General features: G+C 45.4%; 1 protein-coding gene across 1 annotated transcript in view; it reads left to right on the plus strand.

Annotated features, from left to right (window-relative positions):
• The window catches only part of EFTUD2 (elongation factor Tu GTP binding domain containing 2), a 40,832-nt gene continuing 12,983 nt past the window's right edge, over positions 1 to 27,849 (plus strand). Inside the window, exons 1-15 of the mRNA XM_077806129.1 lie at positions 1 to 149; positions 1,320 to 1,428; positions 3,098 to 3,263; positions 3,683 to 3,761; positions 8,154 to 8,229; positions 12,539 to 12,604; positions 12,885 to 12,920; positions 14,410 to 14,500; positions 16,014 to 16,096; positions 16,606 to 16,772; positions 17,823 to 17,947; positions 19,509 to 19,572; positions 20,231 to 20,321; positions 20,850 to 20,985; positions 21,727 to 21,854. Coding sequence (XP_077662255.1) covers positions 1,324 to 1,428; positions 3,098 to 3,263; positions 3,683 to 3,761; positions 8,154 to 8,229; positions 12,539 to 12,604; positions 12,885 to 12,920; positions 14,410 to 14,500; positions 16,014 to 16,096; positions 16,606 to 16,772; positions 17,823 to 17,947; positions 19,509 to 19,572; positions 20,231 to 20,321; positions 20,850 to 20,985; positions 21,727 to 21,854 — 1,413 coding nt within the window. The 5' untranslated portion in view covers positions 1 to 149; positions 1,320 to 1,323. The remainder of the gene's footprint in view (positions 150 to 1,319; positions 1,429 to 3,097; positions 3,264 to 3,682; positions 3,762 to 8,153; positions 8,230 to 12,538; positions 12,605 to 12,884; positions 12,921 to 14,409; positions 14,501 to 16,013; positions 16,097 to 16,605; positions 16,773 to 17,822; positions 17,948 to 19,508; positions 19,573 to 20,230; positions 20,322 to 20,849; positions 20,986 to 21,726; positions 21,855 to 27,849) is intronic.

Genomic DNA, 27,849 nt, shown 5'->3' on the forward strand with positions numbered 1-27,849 from the left:
TCCCCGCCCCGGCCGCGGCGTTGGCTGCAACGGGGTTTGAAGCGGCCCATTAGGCAGTCGTACCGCTCGCCCCCGGGTCCTTCCGCGCTGGTGTCGCACAGTCGCAGGCAGCGGCCGCCGGAACGGAAGGCGCGGAGCGCGAGCGTTGGGTGAGGCGTGCGGGCCGGCCTGAGCTGGGGCCACGGCGCCTCTTGGGAGGGGATGGGGGGCTGCGTGCTGCTGATGGGACGTTGGTGTGGGGGGGACGCTGGGGCTCTGGACGAGGTGATGTGGAGGGGGGATGCAGGGGGCTCTGGACGAGGTGATGTGGAGGGGGGATGCAGGGGGCTCTGGACGAGGTGATGTGGAGGGGGGATGCAGGGGGCTCTGGACGAGGTGATGTGGGGGAAGTTGGGGGATGTGGGGAGACGCAGGGGGTTCTGAGAGGGGGATGTGGGGAGACGCAGGGGGTTCTGAGAGGGGGGATGTGAGGGACTTGCTGAGGGTGATGTGCTGGGAAGTTGGGGGCTGTGGTGATGTGGGGGAAGGCAGGGGGCTCTGGACGAGGTGATGTGGAGGGGGGATGCAGGGGGCTCTGGACGAGGTGATGTGGGGGAAGTTGGGGGATGTGATGAGACGCAGGGGGTTCTGAGAGGGGGATGTGGGGAGACGCAGGGGGTTCTGAGAGGGGGGATGTGGGGGACTTGCTGAGGGTGATGTGCTAGGAAGTTGGGGGCTGTGGTGATGTGGGGGAAGGCAGGGGGCTCTGGACGAGGTGATGTGGAGGGGGTGATGTGCAGGACTGGCAGAGGGGCTCTGGAGAGGGTGGTGTGCTGGGGCTTGGTAATGTAGGGGGTGCTGGTGATTGGGGCTCGGAAGGGTGTTGGAGTGCTGGGGTCTGATGGAAGGGGTTCTGGAGGGGGTGATGTGAAGGACTTGGCAGAGAGGGGTTATCTGAGGGCACACTGGGTGCTTGTGCTGGGGGCTTTGGGGAGGATGACATTTGCCAGCGATGCTGGGTGCTGGCAGAGGGGACTCTAGGGAGGATGATATGCTGGGCGATATGGTGGGCATGGCAGGGGTGCAATGTAGGATGGGCTCTGGTTGCTGATTAACCAGGGGCTCTAGGGTGGGTGATGTGGGATGGGTGCTGGTGAAGAGGGGGGTCATGGGGGAGCACTGGGTGATGGCAGAGAGAGTCAGTTATCAAATGTGTTTAATAAATAAACTTAAATGACAGGGTGGAGGGTGGGGGCGGGATGCACCTTCATCCATGGTGCAGGAAAACAGTTGCCCCGATTATTCTAGTTACACATGGCTTTGTCTCTCTTGGTACTTAGCATCATGGACACAGACCTGTATGATGAGTTTGGGAACTACATCGGGCCAGAGCTCGACTCCGATGATGATGATGATGAACTGGGCAGAGAGACCAAGGATCTTGATGAGGTGCAGTGAAACTTGCGCAAAAAGATCTTAATTTGTATTTTCACCAGAATAACGTAATACTGAAATGAAGCAAAAAGAAAAGGAGTACTTGTGGCACCTTAGAGACTGACCAATTTATTTGAGCATAAGCTTGCATCCGATGAAGTGGGCTGTAGCTCGCAAAAGCTTATGCTCAAATAAATTGGTTAGTCTCTAAGGTGCCACAAGTACTCCTTTTCTTTTTGCGAATACAGACTAACACGGCTGTTACTCTGAAAACTGAAATGAAGGTTATTCATATCTTAAGTTTTCCTACTCCTGCTCTAACCTGTTTCTCCTGAATTTTAATCCTGACTACAGTTATCAACCGATCTCTGGTGCAAGCTGAAAAGTAACTGTTCCTTCTGTGTCAGTGTCTCCTGTCCCCAGAAAATGATTTTCTCTCTCTCTCTTTCTCAAAAACAAAACAAAACCCCACACCACAGCAAACTTACTTAATGTTTTCAAGGAAAACTTTGATGTACTATTAAATATTCTGATTTAGTAGATTTCTAAAAACAAAGTATCTAAAAATATAATAAAAATTAAAAATCTAATAGGAAGCTGCCCTCTTGATAGTCAGAAAGAGACAAGGAAATTCAGCTTCCACTTGAATGTGTGAAAAAAAATAAGAAACTTTCTCTGTTTTAAGTGAGTTTCCTTGCTGTTGTACGCATTCAAATAGGAGCTCCATATCTTGTGTTTTAAACAAGATCCTTACACTGAGTCCCTCGTTATTTTACTCATACTTTCCGGTGTCTCCCATTAAGAGATGTTAACACCAACACATGACATTATTAGTCATGTTTAATGCATGACTGGAAGGTGTTCAGAGATTATGATGATGAGCTTGGTGTGAGAACATAGAATAGAGGAATATGAGTAGTATTTATATTTATGAAAACAGAAACAGCCACTGATATGTTTAGGAATGGTGCTGAAAATTGCTCTTTCACTGTGAGTTCTTTGGTAGATCTTTAGTGATCTAAGAAATTGGAACTAATCACTGGATTGTTCCTTTAAAGAAGTAGAGCTCCTAATGGTGCCAGTATTTATATGTATATGCAAAATAATCATTATTGTACTAGTGAAATCATAACTCACACACGTGGGGTTTTGGGGTTTAATGCACAGGGTTTGGTAGCTGCACTTTGATGCAGAAGGGGTCCACTGTGTCTCACTACTTGTACTGCCAGGCTTGGGTATGTTGTGCACATGGATAAAGGGTACTGGTATCAATTGCTTGCTGTGCAAGCATCACTTGCGTGTGACATTGGTATCTGATTTAAAGATGACCTGCTGTTCATTGTGGCTATCTGGAATGGATTCAAGGTGGAAAAATGGCCTCCAAACTGAAAGTGGGGGAGCCCATCAGAACGTTTTTCAGGACCTGACTTTGATCGGTGCCTGATACAGCAAGACTGGGACCTGCACTGCAGTTGCATATGATCTAGATTCTAGTTGTAGTTATGATGGCCAGATTCTTTTCCAGCTGCGTCAATGACTCGAAGTGTGACCATCAGCTAATCACCTACCCACTTACTGCCTCCAGTTTCCTAACTGTAAAATAGGAATTTAATGTTTGTATAGTGCTTTGAGATCCTTGGATGGAAAGCTCTAAAGAATAGCAAAGTATTGTTCTTGGTTTCAGCTTGATGATGATGACGACGACGATGATATAGGAGATCATGATGAAGATCATCCTGGAATGGAAGTGGTATTGCATGAGGATAAGAAATACTATCCGACTGCAGAAGAGGTTTACGGGCCTGAGGTAGAGACCATAGTGCAGGAGGAAGATACACAGCCTCTCACTGGTGAGTAATGAGAGGTTAGTAAATCGTGGGTGCGATCAGGGAGGGTTTCTTAAAACAAACTTGTAAGGGAGAAGGAAAACAAAGTCTTGCTGCTGGCAGTATCGTTAGTTTCCTCACTTCAGAATTCTCTCTGGTTAGCGTTTGGTTTGTCGTTTTAACAGAAGTTCTATTGAGACAGTTAACAAAGAAGAATTTTGTTCATGAGTTAATTTAAAGATGGCAAATAAAAACTTATTTCAGTTTAGTTTCTGATCCTCTGCACGTACAAGAGTTAAAGGGATGCCATCAACTTGAAAATCACAGTGCCAGCTTAAAGTTTTGTCTACTATTTATTACAGTTAATTTCTAAAATTAGAGAGAATGCTGGGGCTGAGGGGTACTAGGGAATACCTTTCCATTTTTCTTTGGTTTGTTTCCAGAGCCTATTATTAAACCTGTGAAAACCAAGAAATTCTCCCTGATGGAACAGACGTTGCCTGTCACCGTGTATGAGATGGAGTGAGTACTGTGTGGCTTTCTTTTTCTTTCAAAAGTTCGTATTTGGTTCAAGTCATTCATACAGTGTACCCTTTGCTTTCCCATGTTCACAGGCTGAGGGGAGGTAAGAGGGATTGGTATGTACCACTCGGAGGAAAAAGCTGCTCTAGAGTGGAGGTGAAAACGTCTTGTCTTCCAGCTTTCCAAAACAGCAGCAGTTTGGCCTTTCATTGGCATAGGGATACCATCAGCAGAACTGCAAGAGCAGCTGGTTTCCTTTTTTCTAGCTAGAGGGGAGAAGGAAGAAGGTACAAAAGGAACTGAAGCTTAAAAATGCATTCCACTCACTGCACTGCACAGCACACATAGTGTCGTTACTTCACTAACTTCAGAACCCTAGTTTTCACCGGTTAATGTGGAGTTTGTCAGTCAGAAACCCACACCTTGAATTCACTTAAAACATAGCTATTTTCTTGAGTGACTCAGAAAAAGTGCAGAGAGAGTCCAGAATCCTGGGTGCTAGTTACAGCTGTCCTACTGACTGTATGAGGCACTTTGTAGATTGTAAGGCCAGAAAGGACCGTTGTGGTCTTTGACATCCTATATAATGCAGTATGAGGCATTAAGCAGATCTTTTAGAAAAACATCCAATCTCAATTAAAAAATGTCCAGTGATGGAGAATCCATCAAAGCCCCTGAAAAATAACTGAAGAGAAACAGTCAAAGGAAAGAGTCCCATTCAGTTACATCACATAAAGGCAGACGACTAAATATTGACAAATTTTATAAGAGCTTGTATACAAATGCAAGAAGTCTAAATACTAAGATGGGTGAACTTGAGTGCCTGGTATTAAATGAGGATATTGCTTTAGTAGGCATCACAGAAGCTTGGTGGAATGATAACCAATGGGACATGGTAATACCAGGTACAAAATATACTGGAATAACAAAGTAGGTCGCACTGGTAGGGGACTCGCACTATATATGAAAGAAAACATAGAGTCAAACATAGTAAAAATCTTAAATGGATCAAACTGTACCATAGAATCTCGATGGATAGAAATTCCATGCTTGAATAATAATACAGCTGTAGGAATATACTACTGACCACATGACCAGGATGGAGATGGTGACTATCCCCATATTGACTGGGTACATGTCATCTCAGGCCGGGATGCAGAGATAAAATTTCTAGACGCCATTAATCCTGCTTCTTGGAGGAGTTAGTCCTGGAGTCTTCAAGGGGAGAGGCTATTTTGATTTAGTCCGAAGTGGAGCACAGGATCTGTCCAAGAGGTGAATATAGCTGAACCACTCAGTAATAGTGACCATAATGTAATGAAATTGAACATCCTTGTAGGGGGGAAAATACCAAAGAAACCCACCACAGTAGCATTTAACTTCAAAAAAGGGGACTCCACAAACATGAGGAGGCTAATTAAACAGAAATTAAAAGGAATGGTCACAAGAGTGAAATGCCTGCACATTACTTGGAAACTTTTTTAAAACACCCAATGAAGTGAGCTGTAGCTCATGAAAGCTTATGCTCAAATAAATTGGTTAGTCTCTAAGGTGCCACTAGTACTCCTTCTCTTTTTGCGAATACAGACTAACACGGCTGCTACTCTGCAACCTATAATAGATATAGTTTCAGCTTCTATGCCTCAAATAAAAAAAAGGAAAAAAACAGAAGACCAAAAAAAGCCACCATGGCTAAACAACAGAATAAAAAAGGCAGAGACAAAAGGCATTCTTTAAAAATCGGAAGTCAAATCCTAGTGAGGAAAACGGAAAGGAACATAAACTCTAGCAAGCCAAGTGTAAAAGTATAATTAGGCAGGCCAAAAAAAGAATTTGAAGAGTAACTAGCAAAAGACGCAAAAACGTAACAATCAGTGGAGCCACTGGACAATTGAGGTGCTAAAGGAGCACTCAAGGAAGACAAGGCAATTGTGGAGAAGCTAAATGAATTTTTTGCATCCGTCTTCACTGCAGAGGATCTGAGGGGAGATTCAAACTCCTGAGTTGTTCTTTTTAGGTGGTAGATCTTAGGAACTGTACCAGATTGAAGTGTCAATAGAGGAGGTGAATAGGAGGGTTCCCCAAGGATCTGTACTGGGAACTGTGCTGTTCAACATATTCATAAATAAGGCTCAGATTTAGTCATGGGTATTTTTAGTAAAAAGTCATGGATGGGTCACGGCAATAAACAGAAAAATTCACGGCCCCTGACCTGTCCATGACTTCTACTATAAATGCCCCTGACTAAATTTTAGCTGCTCTGGAAAAATGGGTAAACAGTGAGGAGGCAAAGTGTGCAGATGATACTAAACTACTCCAGAGAGTTAAATCCAAAGCAGATTGTGAAGAGCTATAAAGGGATCTCATTAAACTCGGTGACTGGGCAACAAAATAGCAGATGAAATTCAATGTTGATAAATGCAAACTAATGCCCATTAGAAAACGTAATCCCAACTATACATACAAAATGATGAGGTCTAAATTATTTGTTACTACTCAAGAAAGAGATCTTGGAGTCATTTTAGATAGTTCTCTGAAAACACCTGCTCAGTGTGTGGCAGTACTCAGACAAGCTAGCAGAATGTTAGGAACCATTAAGAAGATAGAAAATATCATCATGCCACTATGTAAATGCCTGGTACCCCACACCTTGAATACTGCATGGAGTTCTGGTCCTTCAGTGTCAAAAATAAATAAATAAAATAAAGTAAAATAAAATTAGAGTTGAAAAAGTACAGAGAAGGGCAACAAAAATGATCAGGGGGATGGAACAGCTTCCATATGAGGAGAGATTAAAAGGTTGAGACTGTTCAGCTTGGAAAAGAGACGACTTGGGGGGATAGGACAGAGGTCTATAAAATCATGACTGGGGTGGAGAAAGTAAATAGGGGAGTATTATTTACCCCTTCACATAACAGTCAAACCAGGGGTCACCCTACGAAATTAGTATGCAGCAGGTTTAAAACAAACATAAGGAAGTAACTTCTTCACACAACATATAGTCAACCTGGGGAACTTGTTGCCAGGGGATTTTGTGAAGGCCAAAAGTATAACTGGGTTAAAAAAAGATTAGATAAGTTCCTGGAGGATAGGTCCATCAGTGGCTATTAGCCAAAATGGGCAGGGGTGCAACGCCATGCTTCAGGTGTCCCTAAACCTCTGACTACTAGAATCTGGGAATGAATGACAAGGAACGGATCACTCAATAAATTGCCCTGATCTGTTACTCCCTCTGAAGCATCTAGCACTAGCTACTGTCAGAAGACCAACATATTGGGCTAGAAGGGCCATTGTCCATTTTTATGTTCTTATGTTAAAGTTGTTACAGTGGTTAATTACCCTCACTGTTAAAAATGTGTGCCTTATTTCTAGTCTGAATTTGTGTAGCTTCAATTTCCAGCCATTGGATTTTGTTATATCTGTCTGCTCGATCAAAGAGTCCGTTATTACATTTCTGTTCCTCACATAGGTCTTTATAGACTATGATCAAGTTATCCCTTAACCTTCTGTTGGATAAACTAAATAGAGTTCGCTCCTCAAATCTATCACTATACAGTATTTTGTCAAATCCTTTAATCGTTGTCATGGCTCCTCTCTGAACCCTCTCCAATTTATCAACATCCTTCTTGAATTGTCCAGAACTGGACACAGTATTCCAGCAGTAGTTGAAGGGACTATAATATAATTAATGCCAAGTAACATGGATTTATGGAAAATATCATCAAATTAATTTAATCTCCTTTAATTCTTCTTGAGCCCTATATCAGCCATTCCATTATCTTGTCAAGGTGACAGGTCTCTATAATTAACTGGGTCATCCCCTTTTTAAATGTTGGCACAACAGTAGCTTTTTTTCAGTCTTTTAGAACTTCCCCAGTGTTCCAAGAGTTACTGAAAATCAACATTAATGGTCCAGCAAACTTCTTGGCCAGCTCTTTTAAAACTCTTGGATCCAAGTTCTCTGGACCTTCTGAATTAAAAATGTCTAGCTTTAGTAGCTGCTGTTTAGCATCCTCCATAGTTACTGTTGGAATGGAAGGTGTATTATCATCATCATATGATATAAATACATCGTCTGTTTTTCCCAAAGTACAGAACAGAAATATTTATTGAACACTTCCATCTTTTCAGCACTGTTATTGACAGTTCTACTATTTCATCAAGTAATGGATCAATACCATTGGTCCAATACTTAATCTCTGTGGGTCAGCTTCCCAGTCTGTGAATTGAGGATGTTTACGTACCTGGCAGGGAGCTAGGAGAATGAACGTTCTAAAGCACTTCAAGACCCTGGGTTGAAAGGTGCAGCTGAAGTGCCAGGTCTTACTGGGGGATCGTACTGTGGGCAGAATAGAAGCAGCTAACTGTCATTTGTTTCTTCCCTTCCTCTAGTTTCCTGGCAGATCTGATGGACAACTCTGAGCTGATTCGGAATGTGACCCTGTGCGGGCATCTCCACCATGGCAAGGTAGAATGAATACAGGGCTGTGCCTAGCTGAGGACAGAGGGTGTCTTCTGTGTTAATGAATCAGCTGGTGCTGTTGAAGGATAACAGCACACTTGTGCAGGGACATGCCTTGCTAATAGCACCTATGTAAGAGCTCACTGGCTCACAGTAGTGACTGTTTTTTTAATTAGGAGGCCAAGCCGATTGTTGATAGTCTCTCAGTGGTTAAAGTAGTAAGCCAGAAGCCAGTTATGCGTTCAGTTCTGTGTTCTCTAGCTAATGCATGTGTAGTTATCTAACTCTGCTTTAAGAAGTGATGTGTACGCATCAGCTTGGGAGTGTTTGATAGTATATATCAGTACAATATGTAGGTAGATCTAACCAATTGGGGGAGAGGGGAGCAATACCCTTACCGTGGCCTTGTCAAGGCTGCTTTCTGCTGTGATGCCTACAAAACCAGGCCTGCTCTTCACGGCTAGGGAGCTGACAGAGTGTGACAGTCCCTCTTTCCTTCCCTCCTTTGCTCTTACTAACTCCCACATTTTCCCCTCTACTCCCAATGAATAAAGAAAGGGAAAAAACCCCAAATGTAACTAGTCATGCTGTGTACATTTTTCACAGTGTTCATCTACTTGTATGTTCTTTCCCTGTTAAACATCAGAACGGCCATACTGAGTCAGACCAAAGGTCCGTCTAACCCAGTGTCCTGTCTTCTGACAGTGTCCAGTGCCAGGTGCCCCAGAACAAATGAACAGAACAGGGAATCATCAAGTGATCCACCCCCTGTCGCCCATTCCTAGCTTCTGGCAAACAGAGGCTAGGGACACCTTCCCTGCCCATCCTGGCTAATAGCCATTGATGGACCTGTCCTCCATAAATTTATCTAGTTCTTTTTTGAACCCTGGTAGAGTCTTGGCCTTCACAACATCCTCTGGCAAAGAGTTCCACAGGTTGACTGTGCATTGTGTGGAAAAAATACTTCTTTTTGTTTGTTTTAAACCTGCTGCCTGTTAATTTCATTTGGTGGCCCCTAGTTCTTGTGTTTATGAGGAGTAAACAACACTTCCTTATTTACTTTCTCCACACCAGTCATGATTTTATAGACCTCTATCATATCGCCCTTTAGTTGTCTCTTTTCCAAGCTGGCAAGTCCCAGTCTTATTAATCTTGCCTCTTACGGCAGCCGTTCCATACCCTTAATCATTTTTGTTGCCCTTTTCTGAACCTTTTCCAAGTCCAATATATCTTTTTTGAGATGAGGCGACCACATCTACACCCAGTATTCAAGATGTGGGTGTACCATGAATTTATATAGAGGCAATGTGATACGTTCTATCTTATTATCTATCCCTGTCTTAATGATTCCCAACATTCTGTTCGCTTTTTTGACTGCCACTTCACATTGAGTGGATATTTTCAGAGAACTATCCACAATGACTCCAGGATCTCTTTCTGGAGTGGTAACAGCCAATTTAACCCACATCATTTTGTATGTATAGTTGGGATTATGTTTTCTAATGGGCATTAGGTTGCATTTATCAACATGGAATTTCATCTGCCATTTTGTTGCCAAGTCACCCAGTTTTGTGAGATCCTTTTGTAGCTCTTCGCAGTCTGCCTGGGACTTAACTATCTTGAGTAGTTTTGTATCATCTGCAAATTTTGCCACCTCACTGTTTACTCCTTTTTTCAGATCATGTATAAATATGTTGAATAGGACTGGGCCCAGTACAGACCCCAGGAGGACACCACTATTTACCTCTCTCCATTCTGAAAACTGATCATTTATTCCTATGCTTTGTTTCCTATCTTTTAACCAGTTACCAATCCATGAGAGAACCTTCCCTCTTATCCCATGACTGCTTACTTTGCTTAAGAGCCTTTGGTGAGGGACCTTGTCAAAGGCTTTCTGAAAATCTAAATACACTATATCCACTGGATCCCTCTTGTCCACATGCTTGTTGACCCCCTCAAAGAATTCTAGTAGATTGGTGAGGCATGATTGCCCTTTACAAAAACCATTTTGATTATTCTCCAAGAAATTGTGTTCATCTATGTGTCTGACAATTTTGTCCTTCGCTATAGTTTCAACCAGTTTACCAGGTACTGAAGTCAGGTTTACCTGGGGTCCTGTAATTCCTGGGGTCTCCTCTGGAGCCCTTTTTAAAAATTGGTGTCATATTAGCTATCCTTCAGTCATTTGGTACAGAAGCTGATTTAAATGATAGTTACAGACGACAGTTGTTAGTCCTGCAATTTCACATTTGAGTTCCTTCAGAACTCTTGGGGGAATACCGTCTGGTCCTGGTGACTTATGACTGTTTAGTTTATCAGTTTGTTCCAAAACCTCCTCTAATGACACCTCAATCGGGGACAGTTCCTCAGATTTGTCACCTAAAAAGAATGGCTCAGGTTTGGGAATCTCCCTCACGTTCTCAGCTGTGAAGACTGATGCAAAGAATTCATTTAGTTTCTCCGCAATGGCCTTATCGTCCTTGAGTGCTCCTTTAGCATCTCCATCTTCCAGTGGCCCAACTGGTTGTTCAGCAGCTTCTTGCTTCTGATGGACTTAAAAACGGAAAATTTGCTATTACTTTCTGAGTCTTTGGCTAGCTGTTCTTCCAGAAAAAAATTTGGCCTTCCTAGTTATATTTTTATACTTCATTTGACAGAGTTTATGCTCCTTTCTATTTTCCTCACTAGGATTTAACTTCCACTTTTTAAAGGATGCCTTTTTGCCTCACTGCTTCTTTTACTTTGTTGTTTAGCCAAGGTGGCTCTTTTTTGGTTCTCTTCCTATGTTTTTTAATTTGAGGTATACATTTAAGTTGAGCCTCTATTATGGTTTCTTTAAAAAGTTTCCATGCAGCTTGCAGAGATTTCACTTTTGGTGCTGTACCTTTTAATTTTTGTTTAACTAACCTCCTCATTTTTGTGTAGTTCCCCTTTCTGAAATTAAATGCTACAGTGCTGGGCTGCTGTAGTGTTTTCCCCACCACAGAGATGTTAAATTGAATTATATTATGGTCACTATTACCAAGCAGTCTAGCTATAGTCACCTCTTGGACCAAATCCTGTGCTCCACTTAGGGCCAAATCAAGAATTGCCTCTCCTCTTGTGGGTTCCAGGACTAGCTGCTCCAAGAAGCAGTCATTTAAGGTGTCAAGAAACTTTATCTCAGCACCAGTGAATGCTGAAGCGTGTGTACCAAGAAAGGCCACTACGCATTTGGCAATCACTTGGTAACCGAAAGCTTCAGTGGCACAATAAGGTGATCATCACAAACCCAGCTATCTATGTTTCTAATGATCGAATTGCCCATTACTAATACCTGTCTCTTCCTAATAACTGGAGTTCCTTCCTCCAGAGAGGTATCCTCAGTGCGAGAGGATACCACAACATCATCTGGAAGGAGGGTCCCAGCTATGGGATCGTTTCCTTCTGCTCCAGTTGGATGTTCTCCTTCCCTGAGACTTTCACCCTCCTCAGCAGCACAGAGGCTATTAGACTGGGGGTGGGATCATACTATTGTGTCCTGGAAAGTCTCGTCTGTGTATCTCTCTGTCTCCCTTAGCTCTTCTAGCTCAGCCACCTTATGGCCTCCAAAACCCATACATGCTCTCTGAGGGCCAGGAGCTCCTTGCACCGAATGCACACATATGCTACCTGCCTACATGCTGCATTGGGTGCAATACACTGGGTAGCCCCCCACTCTATTGCTGGACTTCTGCCTGCATTCTCTTTTTACTCCTGCCACTGGTTCCTTTGTTGTCATTTTGTTTTTATCAGGGGATGTTTTGTAGCTTAAGTTTAAAGAAGTTTAAGAAATGTTAAGTGTATGTAGTGCCCCCTGTAAAATCCCTCACAAAACTCCTCTGTTAGCTGCTCCTGTTCACTAGTTCCTCTCGTTGCTTAGGAGTGGGCTCTTTAAAGCCCTGGTCTTCCTGAGTATCCCCACTCCATGGTTAAGGGTTGTTCCTGACCCTTCATCTCTTGTGTGTGCTTTAGATTGGAAGCCCTTCAGGGCTCAGATTACATCTATTTATGTTTGTACTGGTGCCCAAACAGTGGGGCCCCCATCCTGAGTGGGCCCATAGTAAAATGGTAGTAGTATTAGTGATCTGTCAGTTACTTCATCACTACTCTGATAGTTTTAGTCCCTTGAGAGATTGCTATCACAGAGACTCCACTTCAGGTAACATACAATTATCCACCAGCTCCGCTCCCTCCCACCTCTCTGGCTAAAATAGCAAAGATTTGGTGGCCTATCTATATCTGCTTATCAGCCATACGGTCACCTTGCTTTTTCTTGCCTTTTTCATACTTTCAGACTTGTTTTGTGGATTGCCTGATAGAGCAGACGCACCCAGAGATCAGGAAGCGCTACGACCAGGATGTAAGTGGCTTTTCAATATGTTCTGATCGTTTGGGATGACAGGAAGGCAGAGGGTGCTCACATTCAAATAGAGAGATTCTGTGCATGAGGGAGAATACAATCTAAAGGTTAGAACCGAGAACTGGAAGTCAGGCATCTGGGTTCTGTTCTTAGCTCTGCCATTTATTTACTGTGTTGTTTATATGTAGACAGCCATCACTTCCTAGTTCAGACTTCAAAATGTTTGATATAAAGACATCTTGTTTCATGATCTGACCCTGAGAACTGTCTGTTTCTGCAGCTTTGCTACACTGACATACTGTTCACGGAGCAAGAGGTAAGTGCACCTTGAGATAGCTTGAGATAGCAACTAATTCTGGCAAACTGCGCTCAAGCTGCAGAAAGTCATGAAAAAATTAATTCTTCACTCGTAATGCTTCCGAGTGTGACCTCTTTTGCCCTGTATGTTGGGAGGAAGGTTCATTTTGATTCATCACACCAGTTGATCTGTAAACCAAGGATCTTATTGCTTCAAGCAATGACAAGCAGACCAAACCTTATGTTCCTTCCATTACTCTTGCCTCCTTATATATAACCTTAATAGTCACGTTTAATTAAATAAAAAAGATATACTGAAGCTGACCACCTGTGGCAATCTGGTCAGTTGTTCTTGTAGTTGAAACTGCCAAGAGTTTCTCTGATGCTGAGGCTAACTGACCAATGTAGTATTATGAAAGGGCTATTTAATATCCTGCATGTTGGAGGTAAATGTAAAATTGGTGATGGATGTATTATTTGGATGGAAGACCAGCAAATGCTGAAGTGTGTGTACCAAGAAAGGCCACTATGCATTTGGCAATCACTTGGGAACCAAAAGCTTCAGTGGCACAATAAGGTCAGATAGACACAGACTGGCCAGCCAGCCAGATCACCTTAAGAATCCGGGTGGCACTTGATCTGCAAGGGGGATTTGCCGTGATGATGATGACGGTTATAAAGTTAAACTCTTTAATTTCCGAGGCTGTCCCAGTGGCACGTGTGGGTTCGGTCTGTGAAGGGAAGGTGCAGGGCAGGGGTTATTCGCTGCTGTGGCAGTGGAGGGTGAACTCAGAGATCAGAATAAACAGATTCCATTTTTCATAAATCCTGGGCTTTCTGGGATTTGAACCTTTAGACTGAAACAACAAGGTGTCCGGTGGCACCTTAAAGACTAACAGATTTATTTGGGCATTAGCTTTCGTGGGTAAAAACCCCACTTCTTCAGATGGCTTATGCCCAAATAAATCTGTTAGTCTTTAAGGTGCCACTGGATTCTGTGTTGTTTTTGTGGATACAGACTGACACAGCTACCCTCTGATACTTACAACCTTTAGACTGGGGTCTTTGATTATATTTAAAAACAAACTGGGTCATACTGATTACACGTTGTTGGTGCAGAGTCATGCCTGGGTCTGTTCTGTCAACTTTGTATTTCCATCCCTTCACTGTTTCTTTACACTGCGTATGGGCAGAGTTCGTGCCAGGGCATGACCTGGTGGCAGCAGCGAGAAGGGAGGCAGAAGGAATTCATTCTCCCATTAGCTGAGTGCAGTATTCAGGAGATTTCTCTTTCCTCAGATGACCTGGGTGTTAGCTACTGCTCGAGCAGGTTTACTGGGTGTCTGGATCAGCAGCCCAATCCAGTATGGCAGGAGAATGGGACCTTGGGATGGATGGGTGATTTCCTGTGTCTTGTCTGATGAATTCTCCTTCCATGGTTGACTGCCACTTCCTTCAGTCATGTTGCACTGTAATTTATCTGCTAATCCTGACTTCATTTCTTTCAGAGGGGTGTTGGAATCAAGAGCACCCCGGTAACTGTTGTTCTACCGGACACCAAGGGGAAATCATTTCTCTTCAACATCATGGACACGCCAGGTGTGTTGAGCTGATCCAGACACTAACAATTTGTGGGCTTAATCCTGGCAGTCCTGCTTGTGAGTTAGTCTCAGTAAAGCCAGTGGTGCTATTGGTGTGAGTAAGAAATGCATGTTTCAGTAAAGGCTTCCACAAATGGGCCCCAGTTCATAAAACCTATAGGTCTTCTGAAAGAAGGTGCATAGACATGAATGGAATATTAAAAATATAAACCACTGTCTGACAAAGGAGGGTCTGAGGGGGGCTTTGGTGCTAGGGCATAATGGAGTTTTGCGCCAAACCAGTTTACATTTTCTCAAATCCAGTGTCTGTCTATTTAAATCTCATAGACCAATTATTCAGTTTAGACTTTATAAAGTGCAACAACACTCTGAAAAGTTTCCCTTCAAAGATGACCTCCTGGGGTTTCATGTTTACTCTTAGTAATTCCATTTCAGCTCTAACAGAGCTTCAGATCTGACCTTCCAGCTGGCTGCTCTCTGCTTCTGAAGACACTACCAGCTATAGAGAGATTTTGCAGCTGGAATTTAGCTGGCAGTTTTTTGTTTCTGATGCTTAAGGCAGCATAGGCTTCAGCTCGTGCTCTCTTAGCTGGACTAGTTCCTTCATGACTAACAGGACTGAGAACATTGCTCTCTCACTTTTTCGAGGTCAGACAAGATGATCAGAATGGTCCCTTATTGGCCTTGGAACCTATGAATCTTGTTTGTGTATGAGCTGAATCAGCAGAGGTGACTTAAATATATGGGAAGTAGATGTGTGGCCAGATTTTCAAAGTCTCAGCACCCACGTTTGGGCCAGATTCTTCCAAAGTGCGATTGTGAGACTTATGCTTAGGTTTTCAGAAGAACTTGGTGCCTGCCGTACTGAGCTCTTTTGAACACGTTGTCCATTTGGGCAAGAAAGTGAAATGCATTCATTCCTGCTCTAATCAGAGCCACACTTCTGCTTGCTATGTATGGAGTTACAAAACAGCCTGGGACTGGAGACTGATACAGTGCATTAGAAAATAACACCCCTGTTGTGTCCAAAGAGCTTTCAGTCGAAGCCAAGGAGAGACAAGCACAGAAGACACCAGAAGAGGCAGGAGGGTTTTGCAGGGATTATACTGGTTGCTGCCCAACTCTGCTCCTTAACTTAGTTCATTCACCTCTCTGAAAGTACTACTTTAATTACCACCTTTCCACAGGCATTTGCACAAAGATCTGGGGATAGAGTTACAGTTGCAAACAGATGACTATTAGAAACAACATTAGTAGCATGCTGTAGTCTCAAAAATCAGCATAAGACAGTCTGGAAGGTCCTTATACACAATGCTGGCAACAGTGCCCTGGCTAGATTAACTGAGGTGCTTTCTGGAAGGCAAAGGAACACCATTCTTCTCACCCCTGCCCTCTGGAGTGCAAGCTTGTGACCAATGACAGGTTATCAGAGGTGCAGGCAGCTTTCCCCACTCCAGTGAGTCATTTCTGTGAACTGGGCTCACTGAGCTTTAACTGCTTTTGTTTTGAAGGCCATGTGAACTTTTCTGATGAGGTTACTGCCGGTCTTCGAATTTCCGACGGAGTTGTGCTTTTCATTGATGCGGCCGAGGGGGTAAGTGTTAGTCTCTTTTACCTCCTGTGGATGTATTTCAGAATCTCTTGAGCTCCTTGATCCTGACTTCAATCTAGCTGAAGCAATCTATGTAGAGTTCATTTGCATTAGTGATGGGGCTCTTTGGAGGCTGATTTAGAATGGGTAGCATTTTCTAGGTATTGAAGCAGAGAGTTATGGCTCCTGGGTTCTATTTCCAGGTCTGACACTGATCCACTGTGACTTTGGACTACTCGCTTAACTACTTTGTACCTCCATTTCCCCCCACATCTGAAATAAAGATGATTATTTATATCAGAGGTGTCAGAAGGGGTGGCTTAAAGGAATGCTCTTGGGTCAAATACATACTTCTAAAATTCATTTTATTAGCAGGTCACTGGTGGGTGAGCTTAGACTTTTCTCCAGGCTGCTGGCCTAGTGGATAAGGGTCACTGCTTTGTCTGTCACGCCCCATAGAGCATGTTATCAAGGGCTTTAGCTCGTCTGGTAATGCTCCTTGTTTTCCACAGGTTATGCTGAACACAGAGAGGCTGATCAAGCACGCAGTGCAGGAGAGGCTGGCAGTGACCGTGTGCATTAATAAGATAGATCGGCTGATCCTGGAGCTGAAGCTTCCACCCACTGATGCCTATTACAAACTCCGACACATAGTAGATGAGGTCAATGGCTTGATCAGGTAAAGATTTGTGAGGGGGGTGGTCATTGGAGCATGGTATCCTTGGCCCACTGAGTCCATCTTGGAGTCTGTGTTTGAGCATCACTCATGCTAAAATCAAAAGTATATGTCATTACAGTTGCATGTCATGGAACCGTTCTCCACCCATGGCAAGTGCACGCACTAGATACGTAACTTGGAATGGATTTGTTCACTTAACACACATTTGGTGGAGAGGACTTCACTGTTCTACAGTGTGTGCATGTACATTTTTTGGGGGGGGTGGGGGAGCCCTGGCCCTGGTCATTATCTGGTGTTTTGGCAGGGCCAGCCTGTCCCATGGTGGATGTCCTCAAAATGGTATGAAGCTGTAGATAATTTTTTTTAGAGCCTGGGGTGAGATTTTTTCAAAGCTGACCAAGGGATTTGAGTTTCCAATTTCCATTAAAAGGTAATGGGACTTGGGCATCCCAATCTGCTAAATCCCCTGTGAAGTACTGCTGTCTCTCAAGCATCCCTGCGTACTGCTGTGCCCCCTAGTGCAGTGGGACCCTTCCTGAACAGGGCAGAGGGGAGGAAGGCAGCATTTCACTGCTGTCCATACACACCATGTGTTACCGCCCGCTGCTTTATCAGGCGCCCTACAGAACAGCACTGGCAGTTGGGATGGTGGCATGTTGCAAATTCACGTTTTCATTTTATTCCATCCCGGCTTTGTTTGTCCTCTGTTGGTCTCTTCCCCTCAATTGTCCAAAAGGTTTTTTTTTTCCTTCTCCATTTCTTTCATGTGTTTTGAAAAGAGTAAACAATAGTTAATTAAACTGCAAAATACCTTGAGATGAAGTGTGTGTGTGTGTGTGTGTGTGTGTGTGTGTGTGTGTACACCAACCAACCCTAAAACACAGCTCCTTAGTGCTGGAGCCCTCTTGTAGGCCCCTGGGGGCAGTGCAGAGTTCCTTCAGTGGAGTGGCTCTTGTTTCTGGGTTTAGGTTCATTGACAGTGTCTTCCTCTGTTTATATCTCCATCACTCTATAGAGTTATGCCGTACATAAAAGCTTTCTCTGTTTCAGCATGTATTCCACCGACGAGAACCTGATCCTCTCCCCTCTTCTGGGGAACGTCTGCTTCTCCAGTTCCCAGTATAGCATTTGCTTCACGCTTGGCTCCTTTGCAAAGATTTATGCAGACACATTTGGTAAGACTCAGCCAAAAACCATGCACACATCAACATCTCAAGTCCTGTTAACGTCTGTGGAGCCCCTTCAAGTACTTACAGCAGCTCAGGTCTTCGCTGGCTCGTGTATGCACTTATATGCTAGCACATGCAGTCAGAAACATTTAGGGAGCTGAGAGTTATTGCAGAGCCCAGTTGGGGTATTTCTCACCTGCCACTTTCTGGTTGTTGAGGAAACAGGAATACCAGTGAGGAACGTTGTTGGATAAATATTTTCTCTTGTAATTCTTTATCTTGTAAATATCGGAATGGGTGGAAGCCACTGTATGGTACGTACATCTTTAATGGAGAAAACCCACTGTCACTGTTCTAGATAAAGGGTTACATATGTGTTGCCCTCTGCATGGGGTAACAAAATGGTTCAGAGCTGAAAGAGTTAAGAATCTTTCAGCATAGCCATGAGGAAAGCCCGGTTCTCTGGAGTTGAGACTCCACTGTATCCAGGCTGAAGTTTGCCCCGGGGGGTCTTGCCCTCTTCCTGCCCCCTGGATCTTTTTTATGTAACTGTTCTGGCTGTGGTTTGAATCTCTGCTGCCTCGATGCCAGCCTGAGGCAATCTGCCTGGTGTGAAAGAGCAGGCAGTAAAAGAATAGCCATGTGCTTAGCCTGGCCAGCTAGAACTTGGCAAGTCCCAGGTTCAGAATGTCCCACGGGGCTGCAGTTGTGGTGAAGTTGGGTTCTAGGAGATGCTGCCAGGCAGCTGGCCCAACTTTGGGGGTGGGCATGAAAAGCAGCCTTTGTTCAGAGATCAGGGGGCTGACGCTCTCATGCACCATAAGAAGGAATAAACAAGATCCTCTTTCATTGTGGCATCCTTTGGTGCCCGGCCTGAGGTTTTTCCGACTCTCAGGCTAATTTAGCATGTGGGCAGCAGTTGGTGAGGCACGCTAATGGACTGTGCATTTAGTGGAAGTGGTGCGAGTGGGTGCTGATGTCTTATCACTTGTAAACTCAGCATGACTTGAAATCTAGAACTACGGTCCCGCCTATTCCCTGGGCATTTGAGGAGGGATATTCATGTATGGACTTAGTACACGATCTAAAAGCTAGGGAAGGGAGGGAGAGGGGATGCTGAGAGATACTCGTAGGCAGAAAATATTGTAATGAGCCTGGGTGGAAGGTGGAGATCATGCTATGCCAGCTGCCCTCCAGTGCTTAGCTTGAGAAGTGAGTTGGAGAAGCGAGTGGATCCCGTAGGTCGGCTCTTTTCAGTCATAATTTTTTGGAAAGAGTTCCAGTGTCCCTTGGAACTGAACAGACTCCTTGGGCCCTGACTGATCCCCTAGTCAGCAGTCAGGTCACAGACACTGCACTCCCTTCTCACCGCTGCGTGGTTTTCCAAGTTAGTGCTGAGGATTGGTGTCAGGGAATCTTGCTCTGCAGCTGCCTGAATTTCAGCCTCAGAGCTGTCGAGCCAGCGCCCTTCTGCAGCTCTGAACTCCCTTGATCATTTACAAAGAAAACAGTGGAGAGAGGTATTTCATCGTGTGATAGCTGAGGTTATTTCTTTATTCCCTTGTAGGAGACATCAATTACCAGGAGTTTGCAAAGCGGCTTTGGGGTGACATCTACTTCAACCCCAAGACGTACGTAGTGTTTTTAATTATCTTTGTTCACCAGCTTTATTACTGTGCAAGCAGCATCTCTTGCCCTCCCCGCCCCCATCCTGTAGAAGAGGAGTTGGAAGAGGAGTTGGAAGAGGCTGAGTTGAGCCTCTCCTCTACTAAGTGTGAATCCACATTGCTGGGTGTCCTGCCTGTTGGTGGCACAGCGATCATGTTCCTCTGCACGCATGGTTAGTTGTCATTGCTGGGCTTACCCTGGGGCATAGACATGCCTGCTCTAACTCACCGGGATTATGCAGAGGGATTTTGAAAGGGGATGCGGGATGGCATGTGGCTAAACTTCCTGTTTTTCTGAGTGGTTGTGGATACCTTGGAGGGGTTGCAGGTTCAATTCCTAGGGACCTAAATGCCCTACTAGCATTCCTACTAAATGCCCATGAGGGTGCATTGGGGTCTGTTTTTTTAATAATGTGTATAGCTCCATAGGAGTGCACAGAGCTCCCCAGGACAGGTCAGGTCAGAGTCCCTGCCCAGCAGATCTTACACTCTGCGTAGGGGGAAGGGGGAAATATGAATATCCAGGCATGCAGGGGCTAGTGTACATATCACAGAGGTCGTGGTGCTTTTGGATGGCAGAGCACTTTCCAGTCACATCTTTCCTCTTGGCTTTCCTGCACAGACGAAAGTTCACTAAAAAGGCCCCGACCAGCAGTTCCCAGCGGAGCTTTGTGGAGTTTGTCCTAGAACCCCTGTACAAGATCCTGGCTCAGGTACATGCTTTCTTTCCCCTTCCCTCTGACGTGAGTGCAGTGCCAAGTGATGGAAGCCTGTAGTATCTGTTGCTGAGTGTTTAAAGACTGAACACTAGATGGCGCTACACATGAAATCTGTCTGCTGTCCTGTTAGGAAAATTCCACAATCACAAATGTTTGTGTCTGAGGGGCAGCCCCTTCTCTTCCGGCACCTGTTCTGCTCCTCGTTCCAAATACGCCCTCTGTTCATGGTGCTCTCCTCAGCAGGACCTGCACCAGGTGCGTTGGATCTGGGATGTGTCCCAGTGGCCACCAAGTACTAACTTTAAATTACCCAACCAGTTTCACTGCAGGAACTAAACTGATCTGAACCCAGCCCTCCCAGGGTAAAAGGCCCGATGTTAGCCTGCAGGCCCCCTAGTCCTTTCACACTGATGTCCTGTCCCATCGCCATTTGAATGGCTCAGATGTACCGTTGTCTGCACACGGGAGTCAGTGGCAGTGAATCTCTCAGTAACTGTGGCGGTGGTGTGTGCCGTCCCACAGGTGGTTGGTGATGTGGACACCACTCTCCCCCGCACTCTGGATGAGCTGGGCATCCACCTGACCAAAGAGGAGCTGAAGCTAAACATTCGACCCCTGCTAAGGCTTGTCTGCAAGAAGTTCTTTGGGGAGTTCACAGGTAGGTCCTGTTTCTCCCCTGCCCTAGCCGCTGGGCTCCTGTAGCTGTGCAGTGCTCTGCCAGCACTCTGGGCCGGTAGCTGGATGCCTTGGCTGCCAGTTTAACCTGCTGCGGGCAGAGCATTAGGGCTCTGTTTTCAGTGGTGATGTCCCCATGTTGCAGGTTCCCCTCACTTCTCAGCTGGTGCTGGTGGTGCCCATTGCTCCACGAGTCAGGCTGCTTATTTTGGTGCCTACATTTGGATTTAGAGACAAATTGTAGGTTCCTGGCTTTTAACGGTCTTGGCCTTTGCACCTAAACTCAGTTGATTGAGTTGGAGGAAGTGAGACGTAGGTGCCCAGAAGCTCTAGTATAGTTTCCAGGCCACACGTTGTACATGACATTGATTTGCACTGGGTTCAATATGCCAGGAAGTCCCTGAAAATAATTCATTTGCGCACACATGCCCTCAACTCTGCCTTCAGCATGTTCTCCTGAAAGGCTGCCCCTGAACACCCCAATGTGCAGCCTAAAACCAGTAGGCTGGCGTCCTGTGGGGGTTCACTGATCCTTCGCCAGCAGCACAGTGTCCTCTGTTGGCAGTTCCAGTATAAGCTGTCCGCTCCCAAGTGAGTTGTCACCCAGGACTGTAGACTGACTAGTCCTCTGGGTTAAAGATGTCGTGTTTTATTCAAGCCCCCTCAATGCTGTACTCTGGATTCCTCCACTTAGCAGCATTCTCATGAAGCTCTGCTCTCCTAGGCTTCGTGGACATGTGTGTGCAGCACATTCCCTCCCCAAAGGTGGGAGCCAAGACCAAAATCGAGCACACCTACACCGGCGGCGTCGACTCAGACCTGGGGGAGGCCATGAGCGAGTGTGACCCTGATGTAAGGACCCCTTTCACTTACCATTACCTCTCCAAAAGCAGCATGGGGTAGAAGAGAAGTCCTCCTTTCCTGGGGTCACCAAGGCAGCCTCCTCCTAGAGAGGCATCCAGCAGCATTTCACAGTCTCTTATCTGCTACTGAAGCAAATCTCTCCGCTCTGAGAAATTCAGAAGCCTGCCAGGCAGCCGTAGAGAGAGAGGGTTATTGGAGAATGTGCAGGGAAAGACAGAGATCAGGACTGAACTTCCCAACAGTTGGGAACTGCACTGTGATGGTGGAATGTTTGGGGCCTTTTGTGGACAATTATTTTCCATTTTAGATGAAGGTAGATCTCTGCATGAAAGTCTGACCTGAAAAATTGGTCTGAGCTAGCCTGAGCAGAGTTTCTGCCTTTACAGTGTCTTTTGTTCTAAAGGGATCACTTCTTCAAATGTAGCTTCCTCTGGGGTGGCACTCGGCAGCTGTTTAACAGTCCCACCAATGCTAGACAGCAGCTTAGGAAGTGAAGAATTGACCTGTAAATAGTAGAGCATCACCTTCAAACTGTTGAGAAAGAGAGTGCCTTGCCCCATTTAAGGTCTGTGTAACTAGCGAAAATTATCAGAGGGGGTAGCTGTGTTAGTCTGGATCTGTAAAAGAGGCAAGGAGTCCTGTGGCACCTGATAGACTAACAGACGTATTGGAGCATCAGCTTTTGTGGGTGAATACCCCCTTTGTCGGATGCATGTGACGAAGTGGGGATTCACCCACGAAAGCTTATGCTCTAATACGTCTGTTAGTCTATAAGGTGCCACAGGACTCTTTGCCGCTTTTAGCAAAAATTAATTACCCAAGCAGATTTACCAGTGCTAACCGTCAAGGGACCTGGGCACGACCTGGGTTTTGTGTCTCATCTGAAATATGGGACCTCCAGCAGCACAGAAATTCTAGCACTGGGTCTTAGGCTAAGGAGTGACTTGGCAGTTCAGCAATGGCATTCTTCTCTCCAAGCCCCCTTTCTAAAGTGGTGCATCCAGGTAGAGGCCTGGCCCAAACTTCTCAGTTTGCAATCTCTGGGATCGTATTGTGAGGTAGCACTGTTACAGGCTTACGTGGTGGTGTTTACGTGAGGAAAGCAGCAATTCGCCGCAGTGTTCATTTGAGAAATGCACTTAACCATGCTCTTTCCAGGGATCTGGCCAATGGGGAGGGAATTCCAGGCAGAGGAAGAAAATAGAGGACCTGAAAACTGTTCCTTGTGGATTTTCAGACAGAGTTCCTGATAATCCCACGTTTCAGAGTAACAGCCGTGTTAGTCTGTATTCGCAAAAAGAAAAGGAGGACTTGTAGCACCTTAGAGACTAACCAATTTATTTGAGCATGAGCTTTCGTGAGCTACAGCTCACTTCATCGGATGCATACCGTGGAAACTGCAGCAGACATCATATACACACAGAGATCATGAAACAATACCTCCTCCCACCCCACTGTCCTGCTGGTAATAGCTTATCTAAAGTGATCATCAAGTTGGGCCATTTCCAGCACAAATCCAGGTTTTCTCACCCTCCACCCCCCCACACACAAACTCACTCTCCTGCTGGTAATAGCCCATCCAAAGTGACAACTCTCTTCACAATGTGCATGATAATCAAGGTGGGCCATTTCCAGCACAAATCCAGGTTCTCTCACCCCCTCATCCCCCTCCAAAAACCACACACATAAACTCACTCTCCTGCTGGTAATAGCTCATCCAAAGTGACCACTCTCCCTACAATGTGCATGATAATCAAGGTGGGCCATTTCCAGCACAAATCCAGGTTTTCTCACCCCCCCCACCCCCATACACACACAAACTCACTCTCTTGCTGGTAATAGCTCATCCAAAGTGACCATTCTCCCTACAATGTGCATGGTAATCAAGGTGGGCCATGTCCAGCACAAATCCAGGCTTTCTCACCCCCTCCCCGTTTTCTTTTTTTTTCTCCGGGGACACACACACACACAAACTCACTCTCCTGCTGGCAATAGCTCATCCAAACTGACCACTCTCCAAGTTTAAATCCAAGTTTAACCAGAACGTCTGGGGGGGGGGAGGAAAAAACAAGGGGAAATAGGCTACCTTGCATAATGACTTAGCCACTCCCAGTCTCTATTTAAGCCTAAATTAATAGTATCCAATTTGCAAATGAATTCCAATTCAGCAGTTTCTCGCTGGAGTCTGGATTTGAAGTTTTTTTGTTTTAAGATAGCTTCCTTCATGTCTGTGATTGCGTGACCAGAGAGATTGAAGTGTTCTCCGACTGGTTTATGAATGTTATAATTCTTGACATCTGATTTGTGTCCATTTATTCTTTTACGTAGAGACTGTCCAGTTTGACCAATGTAAATGGCAGAGGGGCATTGCTGGCACATGATGGCATATATCACATTGGTGGATGTACAGGTGAACGAGCCTCTGATAGTGTGGCTGATGTTATTAGGCCCTGTGATGGTGTCCCCTGAATAGATATGTGGGCACAGTTGGCAACGGGCTTTGTTGCAAGGATAAGTTCCTGGGTTAGTGGTTCTGTTGTGTGGTATGTGGTTGTTGGTGAGTATTTGCTTCAGGTTGCGGGGCTGTCTGTAGGCAAGGACTGGCCTGTCTCCCAAGATTTGTGAGAGTGTTGGGTCATCCTTTAGGATAGGTTGTAGATCCTTAATAATGCGTTGGAGGGGTTTTAGTTGGGGGCTGAAGGTGACGGCTAGTGGCATTCTGTTATTTTCTTTGTTAGGCCTGTCCTGTAGTAGGTGACTTCTGGGAACTCTTCTGGCTCTATCAATCTGTTTCTTCACTTCCGCAGGTGGGTATTGTAGTTGTAAGAAAGCTTGACAGAGATCTTGTAGGTGTTTGTCTCTGTCAGAGGGGTTGGAGCAAATGCGGTTGTATTGCAGAGCTTGGCTGTAGACGATGGATCGTGTGGTGTGGTCAGGGTGAAAGCTGGAGGCATGTAGGTAGAAATAGCCGTCAGTAGGTTTCCGGTATAGGGTGGTGTTTATGTGACCATTGTTTATTAGCACTGTAGTGTCCAGGAAGTGGATCTCTTGTGTGGACTGGACCAGGCTGAGGTTGATGGTGGGATGGAAGTTGTTGAAATCATGGTGGAATTCCTCAAGGGCTTCTTTTCCATGGGTCCAGATGATGAAGATGTCATCAATATAGCGCAAGTAGAGTAGGGGCTTTAGGGGACGAGAGCTGAGGAAGCGTTGTTCTAAATCAGCCATAAAAATGTTGGCATACTGTGGGGCCATGCGGGTACCCATAGCAGTGCCGCTGATCTGAAGGTATACATTGTCCCCAAATGTGAAATAGTTATGGGTAAGGACAAAGTCACAAAGTTCAGCCACCAGGTTAGCCGTGACATTATCGGGGATAGTGTTCTTGACGGCTTGTAGTCCATCTTTGTGTGGAATGTTGGTGTAGAGGGCTTCTACATCCATAGTGGCCAGGACGGTGTTATCAGGAAGACCACCGATGGATTGAAGTTTCCTCAGGAAGTCAGTGGTGTCTCGAAGGTAGCTGGGAGTGCTGGTAGCGTAGGGCCTGAGGAGGGAGTCTACATAGCCAGACAATCCTGCTGTCAGGGTGCCAATGCCTGAGATGATGGGGCGCCCAGGATTTCCAGGTTTATGGATCTTGGGTAGTAGATAGAATATCCCAGGTCGGGCTTCCAGGGGTGTGTCTGTGCGGATTTGATCTTGTGCTTTTTCAGGAAGTTTCTTGAGCAAATGCTGTAGTTGCTTTTGGTAACTCTCAGTGAGATCACAGGGTAATGGCTTGTAGAAAGTGGTGTTGGAGAGCTGCCGAGCAGCCTCTTGTTCATATTCCGACCTATTCATGATGACAACAGCACCTTCCTCGTGGCTGGATTTTACTAAAACTAGACAAGACATTTACAACGCACACTTTGCTGGATTGTCTGGCTATGTAGACTCCCTCCTCAGGCCCTACGCTACGGTGGTCTTCCTGATAACACCGTCCTGGCCACTATGGATGTAGAAGCCCTCTACACCAACATTCCACACAAAGATGGACTACAAGCCGTCAAGAACACTATCCCCGATAATGTCACGGCTAACCTGGTGGCTGAACTTTGTGACTTTGTCCTTACCCATAACTATTTTACATTTGGGGACAATGTATACCTTCAGATCAGCGGCACTGCTATGGGTACCCGCATGGCCCCACAGTATGCCAACATTTTTATGGCTGATTTAGAACAACGCTTCCTCAGCTCTCGTCCCCTAAAGCCCCTACTCTACTTGCGCTATATTGATGACATCTTCATCATCTGGACCCATGGAAAAGAAGCCCTTGAGGAATTCCACCATGATTTCAACAACTTCCATCCCACCATCAACCTCAGCCTGGTCCAGTCCACACAAGAGATCCACTTCCTGGACACTACAGTGCTAATAAACAATGGTCACATAAACACCACCCTATACCGGAAACCTACTGACGGCTATTTCTACCTACATGCCTCCAGCTTTCACCCTGACCACACCACACGATCCATCGTCTACAGCCAAGCTCTGCAATACAACCGCATTTGCTCCAACCCCTCTGACAGAGACAAACACCTACAAGATCTCTGTCAAGCTTTCTTACAACTACAATACCCACCTGCGGAAGTGAAGAAACAGATTGATAGAGCCAGAAGAGTTCCCAGAAGTCACCTACTACAGGACAGGCCTAACAAAGAAAATAACAGAATGCCACTAGCCGTCACCTTCAGCCCCCAACTAAAACCCCTCCAACGCATTATTAAGGATCTACAACCTATCCTAAAGGATGACCCAACACTCTCACAAATCTTGGGAGACAGGCCAGTCCTTGCCTACAGACAGCCCCGCAACCTGAAGCAAATACTCACCAACAACCACATACCACACAACAGAACCACTAACCCAGGAACTTATCCTTGCAACAAAGCCCATTGCCAACTGTGCCCACATATCTATTCAGGGGACACCATCACAGGGCCTAATAACATCAGCCACACTATCAGAGGCTCGTTCACCTGTACATCCACCAATGTGATATATGCCATCATGTGCCAGCAATGCCCCTCTGCCATTTACATTGGTCAAACTGGACAGTCTCTACGTAAAAGAATAAATGGACACAAATCAGATGTCAAGAATTATAACATTCATAAACCAGTCGGAGAACACTTCAATCTCTCTGGTCACGCAATCACAGACATGAAGGTCGCTATCTTAAAACAAAAAAACTTCAAATCCAGACTCCAGCGAGAAACTGCTGAATTGGAATTCATTTGCAAATTGGATACTATTAATTTAGGCTTAAATAGAGACTGGGAGTGGCTAAGTCATTATGCAAGGTAGCCTATTTCTACTTGTTTTTTCCTCCCCCCCCCCCCCCCCCCCAGACGTTCTGGTTAAACTTGGAGAGTGGTCAGTTTGGATGAGCTATTGCCAGCAGGAGAGTGAGTTTGTGTGTGTGTGTGTGTGTGTGTGTGTCCCCAGAGAAAAAAAAAGAAAACGGGGAGGGGGTGAGAGAGCCTGGATTTGTGCTGGACATGGCCCACCTTGATTACCATGCACATTGTAGGGAGAGTGGTCACTTTGGATGAGCTATTACCAGCAGGAGAGTGAGTTTGTGTGTGTGTGGGGGTGGGGGGGTGAGAAAACCTGGATTTGTGCTGGAAATGGCCCGCCTTGATTATCATGCACATTGTAGGGAGAGTGGTCACTTTGGATGAGCTATTACCAGCAGGAGAGTGAGTTTGTGTGTGTGGTTTTTGGAGGGGGATGAGGGGGTGAGAGAACCTGGATTTGTGCTGGAAATGGCCCACCTTGATTATCATGCACATTGTGAAGAGCGTTGTCACTTTGGATGGGCTATTACCAGCAGGAGAGTGAGTTTGTGTGGGGGGGGTGGAGGGTGAGAAAACCTGGATTTGTGCTGGAAATGGCCCAACTTGATGATCACTTTAGATAAGCTATTACCAGC

The sequence above is a fragment of the Eretmochelys imbricata genome, chromosome 27 (genome assembly GCF_965152235.1).
Source record: "Eretmochelys imbricata isolate rEreImb1 chromosome 27, rEreImb1.hap1, whole genome shotgun sequence".
NCBI classification, from domain to species: Eukaryota; Metazoa; Chordata; order Testudines; family Cheloniidae; genus Eretmochelys; species Eretmochelys imbricata.